This window comes from Eulemur rufifrons, chromosome 28 (assembly GCF_041146395.1).
Source record: "Eulemur rufifrons isolate Redbay chromosome 28, OSU_ERuf_1, whole genome shotgun sequence".
In the NCBI taxonomy this organism is placed as follows: domain Eukaryota; kingdom Metazoa; phylum Chordata; class Mammalia; order Primates; family Lemuridae; genus Eulemur; species Eulemur rufifrons.
In genome coordinates, this window is record NC_091010.1 from 37583779 (window position 1) to 37606589 (window position 22811).

The 22811-nt window shown below is 41.2% G+C and overlaps 1 protein-coding gene across 2 annotated transcripts in view; it reads left to right on the top strand.

Moving 5' to 3' along the window:
* PAPSS2 (3'-phosphoadenosine 5'-phosphosulfate synthase 2) overlaps positions 1–22811 on the top strand; it is an 81278-nt gene that overhangs the window by 55648 nt on the left and 2819 nt on the right. Inside the window, exons 5-11 of one of the 2 annotated variants that reach the window (XM_069461056.1) lie at positions 492–610; positions 740–853; positions 2383–2494; positions 6593–6607; positions 10977–11182; positions 20008–20143; positions 21193–21461. In XM_069461056.1, the coding sequence (XP_069317157.1) occupies positions 492–610; positions 740–853; positions 2383–2494; positions 6593–6607; positions 10977–11182; positions 20008–20143; positions 21193–21461 (971 nt within the window). The remainder of the gene's footprint in view (positions 1–491; positions 611–739; positions 854–2382; positions 2495–6592; positions 6608–10976; positions 11183–20007; positions 20144–21192; positions 21462–22811) is intronic. The other variant, XM_069461057.1, reaches the window with a different exon arrangement.

Genomic DNA, 22811 nt, shown 5'->3' on the forward strand with positions numbered 1-22811 from the left:
CTATGGGTCCTTATTCTGTCCTCAGGAATCTGCCTGAACTTTCAAACCGTTTTCCAAAATTGCATATAACATACACAACTTTTTATCAAATCATAACATATTCAATATGTCCATGAGCTTATTAAAATGTGGGGCTTTATTTTTTTTAAGAACTGTCACCTCAGCCATAAATACTAAAGTTCAGAGAACTAAAGTGGATAAGTATATGGTGAGTGTGTGTGCAGGGGAGCGCTTCTGAGATTTCCCCACTTTTTTTCATTCTCTTTAATTCTAATCAGCTGTAGAAGCCTTGAGCTTAGCCAGCCAGATTGTGTTGATACTTTAGGGCTTTCCATATTTCCTATGGCTAGAGGTCAAGGATGGCTGTTTGACCTTTTTTGTTATAATCTGAATTCTCAGTTTCACACATTATTCCAACATGTGTTATGCATTATTGATTAAAAAGATTATTCTGTTGGTGCAGATATGATCTTCCCCCTTATGTCTCACAGGATTTACAGGTATTGATTCTGATTATGAGAAACCTGAAACTCCTGAGCTTGTCCTTAAAACCAACTTGTCCTCAGTGAGTGACTGTGTCCAGCAGGTTGTGGAACTTCTGCAAGAGCAGGTGGGTGAACTGGTTGTCTCTCTCTTTTTTAAATTTAATAAAGCCATGAAAAATAATCTATGCTTCTCTACTGAAGCATTCTTTTTTCAGTGTTCATTTCAAATTGTTACCAATCCCGTTTCGTTTCAGAACATTGTACCCCATACTATAATCAAAGGCATCCATGAACTCTTTGTGCCAGAAAACAAACTTGACCAAGTTCAAGCTGAGGCTAAAATTCTCCCTTCGTTATCAATTACTAAGGTGAGTGAGTACAGATTGGCCAAGGGAGAATTAGCTTAATAGCAGTCATTATAGCTCATTTATAATTACTCTTAACAATAAGGAAGGTATGAGTAAGGTACATGTAATGTCTATGAAGAAAAATACATCATTTTTGTCATTTTTTTTTTTAACCTCTTCTCCAAGGAATCTCTCACCAAGAGTTGCCACAGAGGCAGATTGGAAAAGTAACTTCTGTGTTTGCATGGGACAATTTTACATAGCTGTCATACCTTCAGCTGTGCCGAAGTGCAGGCGTCAGGCCAGTAATTATTTGTTGGTAGTGAATGAGGAAACAGTTTGTTCAGAATTCAAGTGCTTCTTGGGCAACTGAGAAGGAATTTGAAGAAAACAAAAAGCAAGTATGCTCTAAAGTGATGGGAATGCCTCAATCTTTTCTACGCTGCAAATCTTACTCTTCCTTCATCAGGGAAAGTCCAGTCTGGGGAGAGAGGGAGACAGCTTTGATCACATTGATTTTACTACCTGGAATATGTAAGATGCAACCCCAGCAAATTTCCCTGCACATGGCCTTTTTGTAAGTCAGCGTTAGTTGGTCTATACAAGGTGATTAAGTCTTCGCTGGTACATTTTTATTATCTATTAACATTTTGGAGATTTTATAAGAAGCAGGGTAATTAGGGAAAATGCTTCAGCTCATGAAGAGCCTACATTCCAACAAGCCATGATCAATTAATAAAGAGAACCCCCTGACTCTGTAAAATAAATTTTGAGCACCTCAGTGCTTCAGGCAGATGAGTAAACACATAATTATAATTACAGCTTGTTGTGATAGTTCCAATGACAGAATGATCTGCAAGCTACAGAAGTTCAAAGAATCTATTGATTAATTCTTTTGGTCATAGGGATGACAGGTAAGGTTTCAGAGCAATGACCCATAAGCTGGGTTTTAGAGGATGAATAGGAGTTTGAGGTAGGGAGGAGAATGGGTAGAACACAAGCCCGAAACCATATGTGTGTTTAGACTATACATTGTCTGGCATTGCTGGCAAATAGGCCCCCATTTGGGGAAAGTCCCTACGTGAGCCCCGGGGGCCGGAGCTTGAAGGGCTTTCAGTATCATACTAATAATTTTGGAGTTTATCTTAGAGTCAATGGTTTGCCCCATTTAGTAAGTTGACTGAAAAAATAAAGTACATCTGGTGAAAAACTACAGCCAAACCAGACTTTTTGTGGCAAAAAGAAAGACAGAATAAACAGTGAATTTTCAAGTCCATTGCACATTATGGGACTAGATACAGCTTAAAGTGTTCAAATAAATCACCTCAATTTGAAATCTTTTCACCACTCTTCCATAGGAACGTTCTAGACTGTAACCTGTCTGGCCCTTAGATCACTGGTCTTAGGGGATAACATGTGGGAACACTTAAAACAAAAGGTTCTGTTCTCATCTTCCCTGTCAACAGAGTAAGAAAGGACTGCCTTAAGACCAGATGCCTGAAAAACAGAACTTTTATGGAAATGTTCACCTGCTTTTTTGTGTGTTGCAGCTGGATCTGCAGTGGGTCCAAGTTCTGAGCGAAGGCTGGGCCACTCCCCTCAAAGGTTTTATGCGGGAGAAGGAGTACTTGCAGGTTATACACTTTGGCACCCTGCTAGATGGTATGTTTTTGTTGTTTCTTATTCTTTATTGTTAAAGAAAAATAGTCTTTCCCAGAAATTTGACAGGAACAGGAAATGTTAGTTTTGGGTTTGTAAAAATATTTTGATCACGTATAATGTGCCCCATTCTATTATGTATAAACTTCAATTTTTAGGATATTTTGGTTGTTCCCAAAGGATTACTATTTAAAACTAAGGAACTGCAAAATGAAGGCTTTAAGGCCAAAAGAAGGTTAAGTGTATTTCACCTCCGCTTGCTCTTTGCTGGTCCTGCTATTCAGAAGGCAGCAGACAGAAGCCCCACTGCCCGTGGCTAGGGACCATTCGGGGACAGCCATGGTGAGCTCAGCACATGTCATGGACGCACCTGGCAACTCCTGTCCTCCAGGTCACCCCTGTCAAGCATTATTGCAGCGGCTGCTTTCCTGGGTGGATGCTATGGTGTTGATATTCGAGCCCATACGTGAAAGACATTAGGATGCCTTCATCCACTGAACTCTAACGAGGGAGTGTTAAGGCAGCTTTCTGGCCCAGGCTGAATGGCCTTTAGAAAACTGATCTGGTCAAGATCGGAAGCATGTGTTATTCAGAAGACTTCCGGACCTTTCTATGATCATTTCCTTCCTAGAACTGCCTGAGCTTATCAAATGTAACTTATCTATTTCAAGACCTTGGGGAATGGCTGCTAAGTGGGGAAGAGGGCGGGATAGAGTCACACTGACATTATAAAACAGAGCAGGGCTCTAAACCTTTAGGAAGAAAAATCAAATAAGATGCTCTTTCTTGGGAAAGACTTTCATGTTCTGGGCTTGTGCCTGTGCCTGGGGAATGGGGCATAAAGCCGGAATCCGCCCTCAAACACTGCTTAGAACCAGCCCTGCCCCCTTATTCCTCATCTGTACCTGACAATGCCCCGAAATCTGAGTCCTTCAGTTGTCAGATTAAATAACATCCCAGAAAGAGACTCGGTTTCCTTCTAGCTTGCCTTAACTATGATAAAAATGCCTATCTCTATGGTACTTCTGTTTTCAAAGCATTTTCTCAGAACTTATTTCATTTGATCCTCACAAAAGCCCTAGAAAACAGGCAACTGGTATTATCCCACTTCACAGATGAGGAAACTGACCTCAGGTTAAGCGATTTGCTGAAGTCCATACCCTTCATCCAGGCCCTAGACCAAAGTCCAGAATCTCCTGACTCCTGGCCCATTGCACTTTCCCTACCAGACTGCTCTCTGGCGGTGTCCTTTCCAATAAAATCTAGAAGGCCCATATGGTGTACCGGAAAGGCTGGTATTTATCTTGATGTCTTGATTTTGACACATGCTGAATACAGGTTACTTCAAATAAATGTCACTGGATTCAGTATCCAGCCATGAACAAGAGGTCGATTATGAGCACATGAACCAGAGGTGTGGCCAAAAGACCAGTGAAGCGCATTGAAGGAGGGAAACTCATTACAAATAGTGCTGTTGACCTTTGACAAGTATTTGCGCCACACGGAAAAATAATCAGGGCAGTGGAAGTGGTTGCAGAGGTCAATGTTAATGGAAATCACGGGTCATTAGCCTGGGACCTAGGAGTTCAGGGTTGGGTAACAGAAAACATCCTAAAATAGGCAAAATGGTGGGATAAGAGTTTATGACTTTTGATGGATTCTTTTTTTTTTTTTTTTTTTTTTTTTGAGAAACAAGGTCTCACTCTGTTGCCCACACTGGGGTGCAGTGATGTGATCATAGCTCACTATAACCTTGAACGCCTGGGTTTAAGTAATCCTCCCTCCTCTGCCTCCCAGGTAGCAAAGGACTATAGGCATGCTCCACCACACCTGGTTAATATTTTTTAAAAAAAATTTTGTAGAGGCAGGGTCTTGCTATGTTGCCCAGGCTGGTCTCAAAATCCTGGCCTCAAGCTATCCTCCCACCTCGGCCTCTGAAAGTGCTGGGATTATATGTGTGAGCCCCTGTGCCTGGCCGTGATGGATTCTTAAAAGAGTTTATGATTCATGTAGATGAAGAACAGCTAATACAGATAATCCATGTGGATCATTTAGGCAAAATCTCTTGCCTTTCTTTTTACATCATCTCAATTTCATTTTATGGGGTTTTTCAAGTTGCAATAACACATTGCGTTTCTATTTCTTATTTGGTGCTCACTACCATGCGGTGGATGAAGCACTTATTATTGCTCCCACTTCCCGTGTAATGCAGATGTCTGTCCCCTGCCAAGATCACTAGTCTAGGGACATGAATGAGGTCACTTTCCCATTAATACTTGAATCCCACTAGTTCTAAGCTCCTACCTGTTCATGCAGAAATCCCAGTTCTTTCCCAAGCGTATACCCCAGTGTTTGTGGGAGTCCCCAGAGGTGTGTTTCCTGTGCTCTCGAGTCAGCTCCACAGCCACGTGCCACTTGCTGCGTGGATCCGTGTGGCTGTCTGCACCCACCGATGTGCAGGTCCTGCCCAGACACTCTAGCCACTACAGTTGTTGGTACCCATAGGGCTGCAGCAGTTTGTGGACTCTTTCTTGCATGGGAAGAAGGTTTCCTCCCTCTCTGTTGACCTCAACTGAAGACTGTCTAGGGGCTTCCTTGAGTCACACAGTATTGGAGAATTGAGTGCAACAACTCTCTTAATCTGTATGGATCCCATTATCCTCCTGTGGCTCCAGTGTGGTTATGTCGAGGGGGTGGGGAGTGTTCAAGACCAGATGTGCTATTTCCATAATCCCTCCCCCTTCCAACCTGCAGGACCTGTTTCTGAAACTTTCTGTAAGACTCTTTTCCCCTCCCTGGGAATTCTCCCCTGGCTCCACCATCTCCCTCTGCAACCAGCCCACTGGACATACTCACGCAGCCCCAGTTGTAGTCAGGGGTCAGAGCTCCGCACACCGTCCAGAAGACTCCTCAGCTCCTATGGAAATCAATTAATAAAAATAGACACCAAAGGTGTCGTGCTGCCCACCTCTACCACTTTCTGTATCTCGGTTTAGTTTTGGCATATGTAGAGGCAGACTCTCCTGGTGGATAAGAGTGTGAACTGTGGAGTCAAACTGTCTGGGTTGGTGTGTCCGCGATTACCTGTGAGCCTGGGCCACATTACAACCCTCTCGGCTCAGTTCCCTTATCTGTGTGATGGGGATGGTAATAACTGTCACAGGGTGTTGAAAGTTTAAGAGAATGCCTACGTCAACAGTAAATGTTCCCTACATGTTAGCTATTATGAGCAAACCCCCACTGAGCACAGTTAGAAGAACTCAGAGTCTTGGCAGGTGCGGTGGTGCACACCCGTAATCCCAGCTACTCGGGAGGCTGAGGTAGGGGAGTGCTGAGCCCAGCAGTTGGAGGTTCTAGTGAGCTATGATTGCACCACTGCACTCCAGCCTGGGTGACAGGGACAGACCCTGCCTGTATATATAAAAAGAAGTCAAGACTTTCCAAGGCAAGGTGTAAAACTGCTCCACATGTACTGCAAGCATGTATTGACCACCAACTGTGTTCTGACACTGGAGTTCCATAGAGGTTATCACATTTAACCTGGATAATACCACGGTGAAGATATTTTGTCCACATATAGAAATAAGTATTGGAAATATTAAATAACTTACTTGAAGCCTGGACTCAAGTCCAGGTGATCCTAGCTCTAACATTTGTGCTTGTTCTACTGGGCATACTTTCAAGTCCCCTAAACATCTGGGATACTAGGAAGTTCTAGAGCAGTTTGCTTCTATACCTTCCCCCAGAACCTGGTTTGGAAACCATTTGACAGTGGTTGTAACATCTCATATTTGGAAGAAACAACTTCTTGCTGAAGTTGGAGGGGCTATTAACATATGTTATAATTATTTTAAAATTTAATCATCTGAACAATGCTTTTGGATTGTATTGAACAATATTCCGTACAAATTCTGATTTCACCAGCTTTTTTCTATCATATATCCTCTATTTTTAAAAATAGCATAACAAAGAGCTCAGTATATTTGTATGTTGTTTGTGTGATGTGTCATAGTAGGAATTTGTTCCTTGACATTGTTGCTCTAAGATTATTTTGGTAAAGAGCTGAAAACATGTTTTTTAATTGTGTTTGTATTTCTCTAGGCATGGTCCAAGCTGGTATGTACTTTGACTTTCCAAGAAATTATTATAATTAGACATGTTACATTGATTTGAAATGGTTAAGAACATATCTAAAAATAAAAATCCACATTAACCACTTGGAATCACTATCAGTTCATGATCCAACCAGTTATAATAGAATAATACTGCATTCTTTTGTTGATTGGACTCCAAAGAACAGGAAATTTCTGGATCAGATGCAGCTGTTGTTTATAATGTTGTATTTGGCTGACAAGAGCAAACTTGTTTCTAATGTTTTGTTGTACATTTTGTTCCTGAGTCTTTCAAATTTGTAATCCCCTCCCAATGACTGATGGTCCTCCTCTAGTTTCACAAATATGGAATATTTTTTTCACTGTGTTTAAGAAAGATTTTTAATTCAATTGCATCCATTTTAGATGCAATTGAAAGTGGATGCACCTGGTTGGATTGTGTACGATTGTATATGATTGTATTTCATTTGTTTGCAATGTGTGATTATGCATGAATTTAATTTCAAGCTACCATGATTGATACTGATAAAACCAGGAATCAATATACTTTTGCTGTGACTGTAAACTTCTGCATTGTAACAGAATGGAAAGGTAAAATTCTAAAGTTATCATTTACCTTTGGTGTTGTTCTCATCATTGTTGTTTTGCTTTTTAAAGATCCTAGTTAGGCAATATAGAGTAATTTAGTTTTTGCATGGAAACAGCCCCAAACAACCAACAAGCAGATCTATGCGGCTAAACCAGAAAGCTTGAAAATTATGTAAAGCAAAAGAAAAATCATTCAATTGAACAAGAAGTTATCCGTTGGAGTTACCGCGGTTAAAAAACCACAATATTCTCTTTCAACATGAGATATACACAATAAAATAATCAAGGCAGTTCCTACCAGAGCTGAAGCACACGAAGGAAAAGGTTGAAAGCCCCTGTCAATGTTGAGCGCCATGGAGGATGTTTCGGCACAGTTAAATTGTTGGATAAATTTATGTGTTAGAAAAGTTGATAAAGATGATGGGGGGCCGGGCGCGGTGGCTCACGCCTGTAATCCTAGCACTCTGGGAGGCCGAGGTGGGCGGATCGTTTGAGCTCAGGAGTTCGAGACCAGCCTGAGCAAGAGCGAGACCCCACCTCTACTAAAAATAGAAAGAAATTATACGGACAGCTAAAAATATATATAGAAAAAATTAGCCGGGCATGGTGGCGCATGCCTGTAGTCCCAGCTACTCGGGAGGCTGAGGCAGTAGGATCGCTTGAGCCCAGGAGTTTGAGGTTGCTGTGAGCTAGGCTGACGCCACGGCACTCACTCTAGCCTGGGCAACAGAGTGAGACTCTGTCTCAAAAAAAAAAAAAAAAAAAAAAAAAAGATGATGGGGAAACTATAGCAAATCTGCTTATACCCACGTGGAGTTGCAGCTACAGGCGTATGAGATCAGCTGGCGTTGTTACACGGCAGAACTCCTTTCCATAACATCCCACACATTAGCTCTTTTATTGTGACACCAGCCAGGGAGTGCTGTTTGGCTTTTCACTCAAGGCCAAGATGAAGGTGGATCAGATGCTACATTGGATGAAAGGAGGTGACTGCAACAGGAAAGTGAAGCATCCCTTGGATTTCAACCCAGAACACTTGATGCAAGACATTGTTGCAGGCATGTTGCCGGCAGGCCTAGGCTTCCTCCAGCACCCTGCTCCACATTTTACTTTGCATTTTGCTTTACTTTATTTTGCTCAAGTCACTCTTTATAAGCAGAGGAAAGTATCATGGTCTTTCTTTCAGTAGCATGGTCCGTAAGCAATCTATAGAAAGCAAGACTTCTAATTAGAACATAGGCATCCTTGAATGTATTATTCTCTGCCAGTCTCTCTTTCTTTTCCTCGCCTAGACTATGTGGTGGATTTAATTATCTTTCATTATAAATTCTCATTAATGTAGTGCTTTATGGTATGCCCTTTGCAGCAACCCAGGGAGGTACGTATTATTTATTATACCATTTTTCCAGTTCAGAGTTCAAAGAAGTTGAACATACTGATAAATGGGAGAGCTCCTGACTTTGAGTTTAGTGTTATCTGCAAAGGACTCAGCTGCTCTTGAACTTTGAAACAAAGAGTTATTTGAACAATAAAACCATTACTTTCTGTGCACAGTGGCTACTTTGTGGTTGATAAAGGATCTCAAAGCATGTTGCAGGATTTTATGATAGACTGGGTTTCTTTATTGCTGCCAGTTGCTGTCTATATCCTGTGACATTCCTTAGGTTCTAGTACCTTTTGCAGAGTGTTTAAAAGGTGCAAAGTGATATGCCTGGAAAGTTTGGTTTCATACCAACTAGGGGGAGTCTTACACCCCAAAGGAATAGAACTCACATCTTTAACTCTGTCAGAGCTATACTAAATGTTAGATTTGAAAGTTAGTTTTATATGACTTCATTAACCTATGGCATATTTCCTCAAATCCATGAATAATTGCATTTGTTTTCTCTGGACTTGAATGCTTTCTTTATTCACTTTCCTTTCATTCCCTTCTGCATCTTGAACTGGGGAACTCCTGCAAAATTTTCCCTAATATTCATTTGTGTTACACACTTATCCATGGGCCCTCGTTTTCTCACTTGTAAGTACAATTAGGAGACTGGCATATTTGTTAGAATGTTAGGGCATCATTATCAAAGGGGGAACACAGTTTTATAATTTTTTTACATTATCTAGCATTATTAAGAAATGGGGTGTCTTTAGAGGGCCAAATTTTATCCTTTTAAGCCGCAAACTAAAAAAAAAATTACATCTTTTAACCATTTTATCTAGAAACATTTCAAAATATTCTTACTAAAAAAACTTATTCACTTGAAAAAAAAGAATATATTCACATAAAAAAAAAAAAAGCTTTAAAAACTGACTTTGTCATTAGTTTTACCGGTTACTAAACTGGGCTCTAACATAATGGTGCCCTGAGGATTGGGAGACTGTGGGATTGGTGGCCCCTCAAACTAGAGGACCCCCCGACTCTGTATTTTTAGTTTTTCTATTAGTCAGGGTCCTTTGGAGAAACAGAACCAACAGGATACAGAGAGAGAGGGAGAGGGAGATTGGTATTTTAAGGAATTGGCTCACATGATTGTAGAGGCTGACGAGTACAAAACCTGGCAGGCTGGAGGCCCAGAGAAGAGCTGCAGCTCAAGTCCAGAGGCTGCGTGCCTGCAGAATTCCCGCTTCTGGGGAGATCAGTCTTTTTCAGGCCTTTATCTGATTGGATGAGGCCCACCCGCATTATGGAGGGTAATCTGCTTTACTTAAAGTATACTAATTTAAATGTTCATCCTATCTAAAAAATACCTCCACAGAAACGTCTAGAATAATGTCAAACCAAAAGCCTGGGTACCATGGCCTCGCCAAGTTAACACATAAAATTAACCATCACGGTTTCTATGTCTCTTTTTAAAATAGTTTTCCTGTCTCTTCCTTTGTGGTCAAGCTGTCACTTGACATTTCTTGCTGCCGAAGATGTAGCTTCTCTGAACACCACGTTCCATACCTTCTAATTTGTTGTGTTGGATACTGAGAAATCAGATGACCCAGTTTATTTACATTCCTGTTAAAGTAAGAGACTCAGCCTAAAGGTGAGAGGGACTCACTCTCCAAAGAAAGTGCATGTGTGTTAATAAATGACGTTATGTCATTTTTCACTCCTCTGTGTTTTTTAACTGTTGGTTCTCAACTGCAGTTGAATTAGCAAGACTGGAGATTCTGAGATAAGTGAGATTACCTGTCTCTTTAAAAACATTTAAAGGGGATGCTGTGCCTTGACCACAGTGAACAACATCAGGAGGATTGCTTGTTTTGGGTCCTGTAGATTAACATTAATTGTCTAATGTTTTTCTTTCCTTTTAATTCAGTGTGTTGGTAGTGCAGATAGAGCCTAAACAGATAATAAAATAAGAGACTTGCCTGACGTTTTAACAAAGTTCATTTCCAAGAAAGACTAGAGGTTTTGGTTTTGGTTTGTTTTGCCAGCTTTATTTTGTTTAACTGGAGTTCTAAAAGACTTTGAACTCCCTGGTGCATTGAGGTCAGGACTAAGCTTTGAAAAGGGAACCCAGAAGGGAGATATCCCCTCCTTTTCCCCAAAGTTAAATCATTTACTGAGCCCATCTCTGTGATCTGAAACTCAGCCCCCTTTTTACATATGCTCCATCTCCTGCTTTGGGAAGCCCCTTGAGGACTGCTCATAGATTCTAGAAAAACTGGTGCAGCCAATATGACCATGTTGGATTGGCGTCTTAATGCCGTTTGAAGGAGATGTTTGTGTACATCTGAGTCATCCTTCAAGGACGACACACCTTATATCCAGTATTCAGGCATCACTTTGGCTCTTTCCACAGATGGAGTGATCAACATGAGCATCCCCATCGTACTGCCCGTCTCTGCGGATGATAAGGCACGGCTGGAAGGGTGCAGTGAGTTTGTCCTGGCATACGGTGGACGGAGGGTGGCCATCTTACAAGACCCCGAATTCTATGAACATAGAAAGGAGGAGCGTTGTTCCCGGGTGTGGGGAACGACATGTACAAATCTCCCCCACGTCAAAGTAAGTCACAAAACCTTTGGAAGGGTTTTCTTGATCTACTTCAACTTAGGACAAACATAATTCCTTTTCATTCCTTCTCAAAGGACTTAGAAAAACTAAAGTTAGATGGGAGAATGCATTTCTGAGGTCAGGTTTGCAGACTTTGCCTTGGGAGAGGTTTTTAGAAAGTAGCAAAGAAATGTCTTTCTGTTCGAGGGCTGGTCTCAGTGATCTCTTGAGTCCTCAAATCCTGTGAGAGCTGACATCCTCTGCTCAGTGGGACCAGGTAGGGAATTTAGTCTGCCATCATAAGTAGAGGGACAAAAGTATAGCTGTAGCTATGCATAAAACCACAGCCAGAGCTTGCAGCCCTATTTATCTTGAAAATGCACAAGGAAAATAAATATCTTCATACAGACTGGGTCCAACCAACCACTGGAATGAGAACTGAGTTCACGCTCTATGGCCAGTGAGAGGTCAATGACATCTTTGCAGTAAACAAAAATCAGCACAGGCCTGGCGAGGTGGCTCACGCCTGTAATCCTAGCACTCTGGGAGGCCGAGGCGGGAGGATTGTTTGAGGTCTTGTTCAAGACCACAGACCAGCTTGAGCAAGAGCAAGACCCTGTCTCTACTAAAAATAGAAAGAAATTAGCCAGATGACTAAAAGTATATAGAAAAAAAAAATTAGTCGGGCATGGTGGCACATGCCTGTAGTCCCAGCTACTCGGGAGGCTGAGGCAGAAGGATGGCTTGAGCCCAGGAGTTTGAGGTTGCTGTGAGCTAGGCTGACGCCACAGCACTCTAGCCAGGGCAAAAGAGCGAGACTCTGTCTCAAAAAAATAAAATAAAATAAAATAAAATCACAGATACTGGCAGAGTTTCTAGAGGGAAGATATCGCATTTTGTCAGTGGATATTATTAAAATCAAAAATATGTGTTCATCTGATTAGGATCACGTAGGGTCTATCATACCTAGAGGCAAAACAGACTAAAGCTCAGATTCCTTCACAACTTCTGCATGCTGTTGGTGATGAGGTGGGGGGAGCATTATAGAATTGCTGGGTGTGGTTCATTCGCCATAAAGAAAAATAGGTGAAATTGAATGCAAAAACCATCCCTCGTCCAGGCGCGGTGGCTCACGCCTGTAATCCTAGCACTCTGGGAGGCCGAGGCAGTAGGATCGCTCGAGGTCAGGAGTTCAAGACCAGCCTGAGCAAGAGCGAGACCCCGTCTCTACTAAAAATAGAAAGAAATTATATGGACAACTAAAAATATATATACAAAAAATTAGCTGGGCATGGTGGTGCATGCCTGTAGTCCCAGCTACTCGGGAGGCTGAGGCAGAGGATTGCTTAAGCCCAGGAGTTTGAGGTTGCTGCTGTGACCTGGGCTGACAACACAGCACTCACTCTAGCCTGGGCAACAGAGCGAGACTCTGTCTCAAAAAAAAAAAAAAAAAAAAAAAAAAAATTCCCTCATTCAAGATGAGAGCATTAGGGTGGAAATGAAAAAAGTCATATACTACTAATTTGACTTCTCAAATTCCCCAGCTGCAGGAACTGACTTTCAACAGGTTCACAGGAATAGAGACCAATTTGAGGCCCTGGAGCCTCTTAAAAGCCTGGTGATTGGACAAGGCACATCCTCTCTCAGGCCCCAGTTTCTTTATTTACAAAAGGAGAGGGTGAGAATCAAAATAACTCTGTCTCTTCCACACCAATGACTCTGCAAAAAAGATACAGTTTTTTGTCTGTTATTTATTTATTTATTTATTTATTTTGTGAAATGTTTCACACAGGATGAGACTTTTCAAGGTCTCTGTTGGTGGCTGCTGAAGACCTTCTTTATCTAAATACAAAAGGTCAATGGCAAGCAAAGCAGCTTTTTCATTTATGAGACACAACTGTCTACCCTGCAGATAAGCATCTTTCATCTCTACATACATTCAGATCAAATCATGTGAATAGATTTTCTTAAAGAAACCGGCAGCCCTTGAAATAGTTGGACACTGACTGAAAGCTGTTTGAGGAATATCATGTTCTGGGCCTTAATTATTTATGTCTCTGATTATTTCTTTCCTGATCCTAATAGAGGTTTGGGATCTTGCCTTTATTCAGTGACTCAAAGAATAGTGGCCTTTCTCATTCTGCCAGCTCTGACACTTCCACATATACATGACTAGCACAAAACAAAACAAAGCAAAACACTGAAGAGTCTCTTGCACTTCACTTTACTGTGCTTCACAGATATTGCTTATTTTGCAAACTGAAGGTTTGTAGCCACACTGCACGGAGCCAGTCTATGGGCACCACGTTTCTGACAGCGTGTGCTCACTTTGTTTGCTAATTCCTACCATATTTTAAACTTTTTCATCATTATTATATTTGTCATGGTGATCTGCAATCAGTGATCTTTGATATTACTATTGTAATTGCTTTGGGTAGCCAAGAATCATGCCCGCGAAAGATTGCAAACCTAATTAATAAATGTTTTGTGTGCTCTGACTGCTCCACCAACTGGTCATTTCTCTGTCTCTCCTCAAGTGAACTACTTGGCCTTTTTTGGGGAATCCCTTTGTAAAGATAGGATTTACCTCTTAGCCTCCTGCCACCACCACCCAACAAAATCTCTCCTGCAGTCCTTCTGGAGCTGATCATTAAATCATTCTCTCTTACTTTTTCACAGGCTCATCCTTCAACCTAGGACGTTGTTCCTTCCATCCCTGCCTCTATACATTATTTCCTCCTTTCAGAAGTCAGCCCTGACCCATAAACATGACTGAGTGCGTCCCAGAGCAATTTGTACCTGTCCTGTCCACACCTGTGACAAGTGATGCTGAAATATCAGCAAGGGGGTCACTGAGGAGAGGAAGTGGGTGCAGTGGGAGGAAGAGTCTGGTTTGCAGGAGTCTTGATTTGGGTCCTGGCTTCGGTAGACAGCTGTGTGCACTGAACCCTGACATTTCCCCTTTGTTAAACTGCCTTCTCATCCAAAAATGAGGACATTCAATCCCTGTGATCTCCAGGTTCCCCAAAGCTCCAGATTCCGTGACTATAAGAGAGAACACAGAAATGAATATATCTTCTCCACTTGTATCATGTAAGCTTTTCTTCGTGATTCTATCTCTGCATCCTTCCATCATGACCTTATCTTCCTGAACCCACCATTTCTTTCCTTCCTTCTGGTTCCTTTCCCTTCTCTCTTCTCCCTTTCTGCATCCTGACTCTTCCACCTTCCCACCCCCAGCTGCTCCTCCCTTTCCACTCAGGGTGTTCCCTCATCATCTCCATGTTGGTTTTTTTCCTGTTTTCCTCTCCTTGCCCTCTGTGAGCCTGTTGACCAAAGCGTTCATAGTCTTCACTCCAGTGTTTGAGCTCATCCTCTCCTCTTTTTTTCATTCTTCTTATCTGTGACCCTGAGCCCAATTCCCCTTTCACTATTTCACTGGACTCTCTAATTCTTATTCCTCATTCCTCTCGGTGCATCCAGTTCTGCAAATCCCCTAGCTGTGGCTCCTCTTCTGCCTTTGGTAGGACACTTGGAAGCGGGTGAAGACTTCTAAGCCAAAAGCCCTGGGAAATTAGGCACAGCCACTGGACTTCCCTTCCTGATAGCTAGACACAGTTTTGGGGTTAGTTGGAGAGAGATGCCCTTTGTCCCTCCCGATCCCAGAAATGCCGAAAGCTTAGTTTCAGTGTTGCTGTTCAAACAGACATGTTTTTAGGCTGGATGGCGAATGCATTTGGTAATGGTTCAATGCCGTGTTCACCGATAGATAGAACGACATAGGGTGGACCTCTAGTGTCCAGTATGAATTACTGCACCCCCAGGGATTTGGGGTCTTAACTCTCAAAATTGTATCGGTAGTCTAACTCTAAGCAATGGAGAGATAGAGTATATGTATAGGTATGGGTATTTGAAAAGATTCTTGTTCAGTGATTTTCCTGAGCAGAGTTTAGAAAGGAGGCCATGAAAATACAGCCAAATCTCTTGCACAATTACCTTTTCTCTACTTCAGGGTTTCTCAACCTCAGCACTATCGACAATTTGGGCTAAATAATTCCTTGTTGTGGAGGCTGTCCTGTGCAATTCAGGTTATTTAGTAGCATTCCTGGCCTCTATACAGTAGATTGACAGAGAATGATACAGTAGATGCCAATAGCAAGCCAGTAGTGACAATCAAAATTGTCTTTGGATATTGTCAAATGTCACCAAGAGAGTCAAATTGGCCTCTGTTGAGAACCTGCTCTACCCCAATTCCCTACTCCCTGAACCCCTCTGGGTTGTAAACCCTAATATCTGTCTTAAACAGAGAACGTGAACCAGGGGTACAGCATCACTATCTTTGTGCCTTCCCACTCGGTGTTTTAAATCCATCAGCTTTCTCTCACTCACTCTTTTCTCTTTCTTCTCTGCTAGCATGTTAGGTGGCCAAGTTGTCCTTGGACAATGGCAAATGGCAGTTATGGGATTTGATTGTGGAAGGATTGTAATACCATTACATATTTGAGGAATAAGGTTTTCTGCAATGTTTGTCTCAGTGACTCAGAAGAGATATAGCTCTGTAATTGATTATATTTCAATATTAGATGGAACATATTTAAATTTACAGAAAAAAACAAAGATGATCATGTTTTTCTTTTTCATCATTTTGACCATTCTTTATACCTGGATCACCCCTAACATTAGTGGGGCCCAGGGCAAGAAAACAAACGGAGACCCACGTGTCATATAAAAGTTAATATGTAACTAACAGACTGTTAAATAAAATGTGCTCAATCCTTCTATTTTGGCAACTATGCCTGGGTAACAACCTGGAAAGTCAGTGTCAAATTTAGACTTCTTGGCTTTGCATCAGAATATAGTGCATGGAGTTGGCCCTTGGCCTTTAGCCAACTCCCCCTATGCTTGGCCTCTTCTGTGCTATGAGACCTCTGGATCTATCTATCCGTGGGCACCCCAGGCTGCACGTCCAAGTTCTATTTGCTGCACCCTCTGCAAACTCCCCTTGCTTGGCCCTCAGAACTAGGGCTGTTCCAAGTGCACGGTCCACCTTGGAAAGACAGGCTGGGAGCTGAAGTTCTCCCAGGCTCTAGCAGGCAGCTCAAGGTTGATTGGGCAGGGAATTCCCGAGTCCAGGGTACCTGGGTCATGGGCCAGAGAGTGAGTGATGACTCTGGGTGGGTCATCCTGGCCCTGATGAAAGGGGCACAAGCAAAGGGAGCCAGAGTTGGGCCACCTAAAGTGTGGGATGCTATGAAGATGGCTCTTCCACAGGTCTCTATGCTCTCTTCACACTCACGCTTTCCTGAAGTCACATGTTCAGCTGAGACTGGACATAGAAAAGTGAGAGTATTGATAGTAACCTCAGTGAAATCCTCAGCGAGTAAAAAATGGTGAGGTTTTTTGTTTTCTTTTCTTATTTTTTATTACGGTAAGAACCACATAATATAGTGTCACATCTTAACCATTTTTAAGTGTACAGCTCAGCAGTGTTAAGTATATTCACACTGTTGTGAATCAGATCTCTAGAACTTTTTCACCTTGCAAAACTGAAACTCTATATCCATTAAACGACTCTCCTTTTTCTCCTTCCCTTAGTCTCTCGTAACTCCCATTCCACTTTGTCTCTATGAATTTGACTGCTTTACACATCTCATATAAGTGGAATCATACAGTGTTTATCTTTTTGTGACTCACATTTCGCTTAGCATAATGTTCTCAAGGTTCAGCCATTTTGTAGCATGTGACAGGATTTCCTTCCTTTTAAAGGAGGAGTGACATTCCATTGTGTGTATATCACATCTTATTTGTCTACCTATCCATCAATGCACATTTGGGTTGCTTCCACCTCTTGACTATTGTGAATAGTGCTGTTATGCACATGCATGTGCAAATATCTCTTCAAAATATATATACATATCAGAGGTAGGATTGCTAGATCATATGGTAGTTTTATTTTTAATTTTTTGAGGACTCTCCATACAGTTTTCCATAGTGGTTGCAACTTCCACAATCCCACTAACAGCACACAAGGGTTCCAGTTTCTCCACATCCTGGCCAAAGCTTGTTATTTTCTATTTTCTAATAGTAGCCATCCTAATGAGTATAAGGTTATATCTCATTGCAGTTTTGATTTGCATTTCTCTTATAACCAGTGTTGTCAAGTCTCTTTTCACAGGCTTTTGCCCATTTGTAGATCATTTATGGAGATAGGTCTATTCATGTCTTTTGCCCATGTCTTAAGAAATGGGCAAATGTTGAGTTGTAGGAGTTCTTTATATATTTTGGATATTAACCCCTTAGCACATAATATGATTTGCAAACATTTCCTCACATTCTATAACTTCTCTTTTCACTCTGCTGTGTCCTTTGATGCACAAAAGTTTTTACGTTTGAAGTAGTTCCATTTGTCTACTTTTGCTTTTGTCACCTGTGCTTTTGGTGTCATTTCCAAGGAATCATTGACAACTCCAATGTCATAGAACTTTTCCCCCCTATTTTTTTCTAAGAGTTTAACAGTTTTAGGTCTTACATTTAGGTTTTTAATCTATTTTGAGTTAATTTTTGTATAGGTGGTATAAGATAAGGGTCCAACTTCAGTTTTTTGCATGCAGATACCCAGTTTTCCCAACACCATTCGTTGAAGAGACCGTCCTTCCCCCTACTGAGTGGTCTTGGCACCCTTGTCAAAGATCATTTGAGAAAATGGGGTTTTAGGTAACTATCTATCTTTAGCCTTAGATGTGGATTTGGCTACATTTTGCTGCTCCCTGGAGATTTTCTTTTGTTTTAAAATTGGGTATAAGTGGAGAAGACTGTTTCTTTTGAGAATTTCCCTAGAAAATGTGCTCAACAATAATTAACTGGTAGAAAACAACTTGTCTGCTTTTTCCCCCCCCCCCCCCCGCCCCAGGGCCTCTAATTCCGATCCTTGTTAAAAATAGTCTAAGATACATCAGATTGTATTAGGAATGTGCTAGCAATGATTCTCAAAGTATGGTTTACAAAACCCTGGGGGCTCGCAAGACCTTTTCAGAGAATCACCAAGCTTAAAACTATGTTCATAATATTAAGATGTTATTTGCTCTGGGAGGCCAAGGTGGGAGGATCATTTGAGCTCAGGAGTTCGAGATCAGCCTGAGCAAGAGCAAGACCCCCATTTCTACTAAAAATAGAAAGAAATTAGCTGGACAACTAAAAATATATAGAAAATCTTAGTTGGGCATGGTGGCACATGCCTGTAGTCCCAGCTACTCGGGAGGCTGAGGCAGTAGGATGGCTTCAGCCCAGGAGTTTGAGGTTGCTGTGAGCTAGGCTGACACCACGGCACTCTAGCCCAGGCAACAGAGTAAGGCTCTGTCTCAAAAAAAAAAAAAAAAAAAAAAGATATTATTTGCGTTTTTTATTGTGTTGACATTTGGACTGCTGGTACACAAGCAATGGTGCGTGAAAATGCTAGCACCTTAGACTTGAGATAGCGACAACTAACTGTACCTGAAGTCATTGCTATCTTCATCACCATGTACTTGCAGTAAAAACAATGCCAGCTTCACTTAAGAATGCTCTTGATAAAGCTGTAAAAATGATTATTAAACCCTGACCCTTGAGTCTCTATCTTTTTAATATTCTGTTACAAAGGAGGAATGACACATTAAAGTACTTCTGCCACATACACCAATGTACTAATACATGGTTGTCTCAAGGAAAAGTACTTGTACAACTGTTTAGCCTGTGAGCAAAACTAGCCACTTTTTTTTTTTTTTCCATGGGACACCACTTTTACTTGAGAGAATGAATGACAAACTACGGTTATTCAGACTTGGATAGTTGACAGATACTTTTTGAAATGAACAAAGTGAACCTGTCAATTCAAGGAAAACAACTGACAGTGTTAGTTGCCAATGGTAGACCTTGAGGTTTCAAGCAAAATTCCTAGAAAATGTTTATTCACCACTTAACCTTAGCAGCTTCCCAATACTTAGAAAATTTTCTGTTGAGACTAGTAGTGATACTAACAAATGTGTGTGCATTTTTAAAAATCCTAAAATATGTCAGCGTTTGGAAGACTTACAAACTCAGTGAACTTGTATTTTCTAACTGACCAAGATGTTATATCATGTTACAAAATCATTCATGGGTAAAAGATTCATTGAAAGCACAATGGATTTTTAATGTAACACAGTATGAAAAGTGCACCAATATGGCTTCAGATTCCACAGTGCAAGTTAGGTTTTAGAAATAGCACTTGTTGAGTTTTGGTATCCAAGTTTAGTTTCAAAGAAGAATAGCCACAATTATATAACACTGCTATTCAAATCCTCTTCCTTTTTCCAGCCACCCACCTGTAGCTGGATTTTCTTTTTATACTTCAGCGAAAAACATTACTACAGATTAAGTGCTGTTGTAGATGTGAGAATCCAGCTATCTTCTTTAAGTCAGACATTAAAGGGATTGCAAATATATAAAACGATGCCATACTTCCTATTTGTTGGGAAAAAACCAAAATGTTTACTTTTTAGTAAATAATGTTACATATGTTAACATGTAATAGGTTTATTATTATTAGTTTTAAATGCATATGTATTTGTAAAGTTTCTTAGTTTTAATTTCTAATATGAAAAGTTATAGACATAACCCACATAAATGAAAACTCTTGGGAAAGGGTACTTTAAGAAAATAAGGGGGTCAAAAGACCAAAAAAAATTGAGAAATACTGCACCAGAAATGCTGACGAACCACAGGCAGTTCAACTGTATCCCAAGATTGGCCCAGGAGAAAATTTTTCTGATAAAATAGAAATTAATATTAATCATTGACAACTTTAACAATATGCTTTCTAGATGGTGATGGAGAGTGGGGACTGGCTGGTTGGTGGAGACCTTCAGGTGCTGGAGAGAATAAGGTGGAATGATGGGCTGGACCAATATCGCCTGACGCCTCTGGAGCTCAAGCAGAAATGTCAGGAAATGAATGCTGGTATGTAGGCTGGCTCTGGTGCATTTGGTACTCCTTACCACCCTTGGACTAAAGAATTAAGGATACCAGGAATCAGCATTTTTATAGTTAAAAAAAAAAAAAAACCCTGAAAACATCTTCTGTTGGAATGTCTATGATATAGAAAGTTTTATAAAGTTGTAATACATCCATATATTACAACTCTATGCAGCAGTTCAAAATATGCACCGACACAGAAAGATACCTAAAGTGTATTTATTAAGTGCAAAGCAAATTGCAGAATATGCATAGCATAATCACATTTGGAAAACAGAATAAAATATAATCATAGTTTTAAAAACTTAACCTTCTTCTGTATCTATAGAAGCAGAGAAGTCTCTGGCAGCATGTGCACCAAACTGCAGATGACAGTGGCTACCTCTTGGGTTGGACCAAAGGGAGGGGAAGAGTTTCACTCTTTATTATATACATTTTGAAAAACAGGGAGAAAATATAATAGGATTGTTGGTGATTTTTATATTCTATTTTGGGCTTTTTTTTGTAGTTCCCAAGTTTCCCATAATGGATATATATATATAATATTTCATAACCAGAAAAAAAAATTAAGGCTCTCAGGAGTCCATCACTAAGTGGAGTAATTTTGAAGATTTCTTTAAAGTGAAGGTGAAATTTTTTTTAATGTGTAGATTGTTGCCCCTTGCACAGGCCCCAGAAACATTCCACCCTGGGAGAGTGAGACTGGAGCAGGGTGCAAGAGGACTGGTTAACGCTGTCCCTGCCTAAGCCTTGGTTTGCAGGAAAGGTCCTGGCAACAAATGTTTTCATTCCTAAGTGAGGCTCTCCCTAAAGGGCTTTCTGCCTCTGCATCCTATCCCTGTCTGAGCAATCCAGTATTGGTTAGTGCTGTTAACACCATAAAGACCCAGGTGTATTCTCCAGGAGATTATCAAAAGCAAGTGGATTTAACGAAGGTCTGAGCAATAAACATAGCTGCGTCTTTCCTTTCTGTTCTGTGGACAAATGACACCATGTATTTCTTTGACGTTGGCTTTTCTGCTTTCCTTTCCCAGATGCGGTGTTTGCATTCCAGTTGCGCAATCCCATCCACAATGGCCATGCTCTGTTGATGCAGGACACCCGCCGCAGGCTCCTCGAGAGGGGCTACAAGAACCCGGTCCTCCTGCTACATCCTCTGGGTGGCTGGACCAAGGATGACGACGTGTCTCTGGACTGGCGGATGAAGCAGCACGCAGCTGTGCTCGAGGAAGGGGTCCTAGATCCCAAGTCAACCATTGTTGCCATCTTTCCATCTCCCATGTTATACGCTGGCCCCACAGAGGTGAGCAATTCCCCGAGCTAGGCTACGGGACTGGGGGATGCAGGCGCAAGCTTTGCTTACAAGAGTAAATGAGTCCCCTGGTGTAGAGATCGGCCAGCGTCTCTACCAGTGTTACGGCTCGACGAAGAATGCTCCAGACCACAATCTCAGGCTGAAAGAGGAGCAGAGACTCTTTTCCTTTCAAAGAGCTCTCGAACCTCTCCAAATCTCCATATTTACTGTAGGGAAAAGCATATGCATTTACAGTAAAGAACATACAGATAAAATCTTTGGTGTCATAGAGTAAGCATAGTGTTCTAAACAAGTCTATTTAGTGATATACATTAAACTTATAATTATCTTGTTATTTCCTTGTTGTTCCTTAAGGCCATAAAGAAAAGGGCAGGGACTCAACACCAGTCACGCTTCCATACATTACAAAGCCTGCTGGCTGTGTGCAGCCGGCTGCTAACAATCATATCCCAAGTCCTGTTTGCAGAACTGTCAGGTATCTGCCTTTCTCACAGTCCCTTCACCCAGGCCTTTATGCCTTTTCTAACATCCTCTACACCTGGAATCCTTTCGTCTTCCTCATGAGCAGATTCTGGAATCTGTCTCTCTTCTTTATACAATTTAATTATGTTACCATTTAGTATTCGAAAAATGTTAGGAACATCAAACCAAACCTATTATGCATTCCCTGCCTTTGAGAATATGGAGGCTGGCACATGAATGAGGTGGATAATGAAGCTTAACTGGGTTACAGGGCAAGTTGTGTCTAACCTAATACTCAATTCCAGGAAGCTCTAGTTACTCTAAGTGATTCACCATGCCCTTGAGCTTCATTAGAAGGGGATGCCTTTAAAAGATAAATGTCTCCCTTTCATCATAACACAGTGAGGCTATCAAACAGAGATTTTCTTTGTCCACTGCACCACCAGTGTAGTGGATTTGAACAAGTTTGTGGCAAGTATGATGAACTGAAAGGGTCTCAATCTTTTGGAATGCCCCAAACTGAATTTAATGAATTCTCTTCAATCAAATCAAAGTTCCAGGCCCCTAGCTCTCCTCTCCATCCTTTGTATTTCTGTCTGAGCTTTAAAGAGGGCAAGTGTTGTGTTGAACTGGAATCAATGTCTGCATGGGAAAGGTAATTAGCTCATTAATGGCAGTCAGATAATGAGACATTGGAGTAATTTCTTTTAAACTGCGATTTATCCTGAAGAGGAAGGCACTCGAAAGTCAAATTCACATAGTTCTGTAGAATGGTAAGATGTGAGTGTTCCTGGTCTGCTAGCCTGTTTGGGGAAAGGACAAGGAAACAGAAACTCGCGTTATAAGAGGGAGGATTCTTATCTTTAAAGCTCCTAT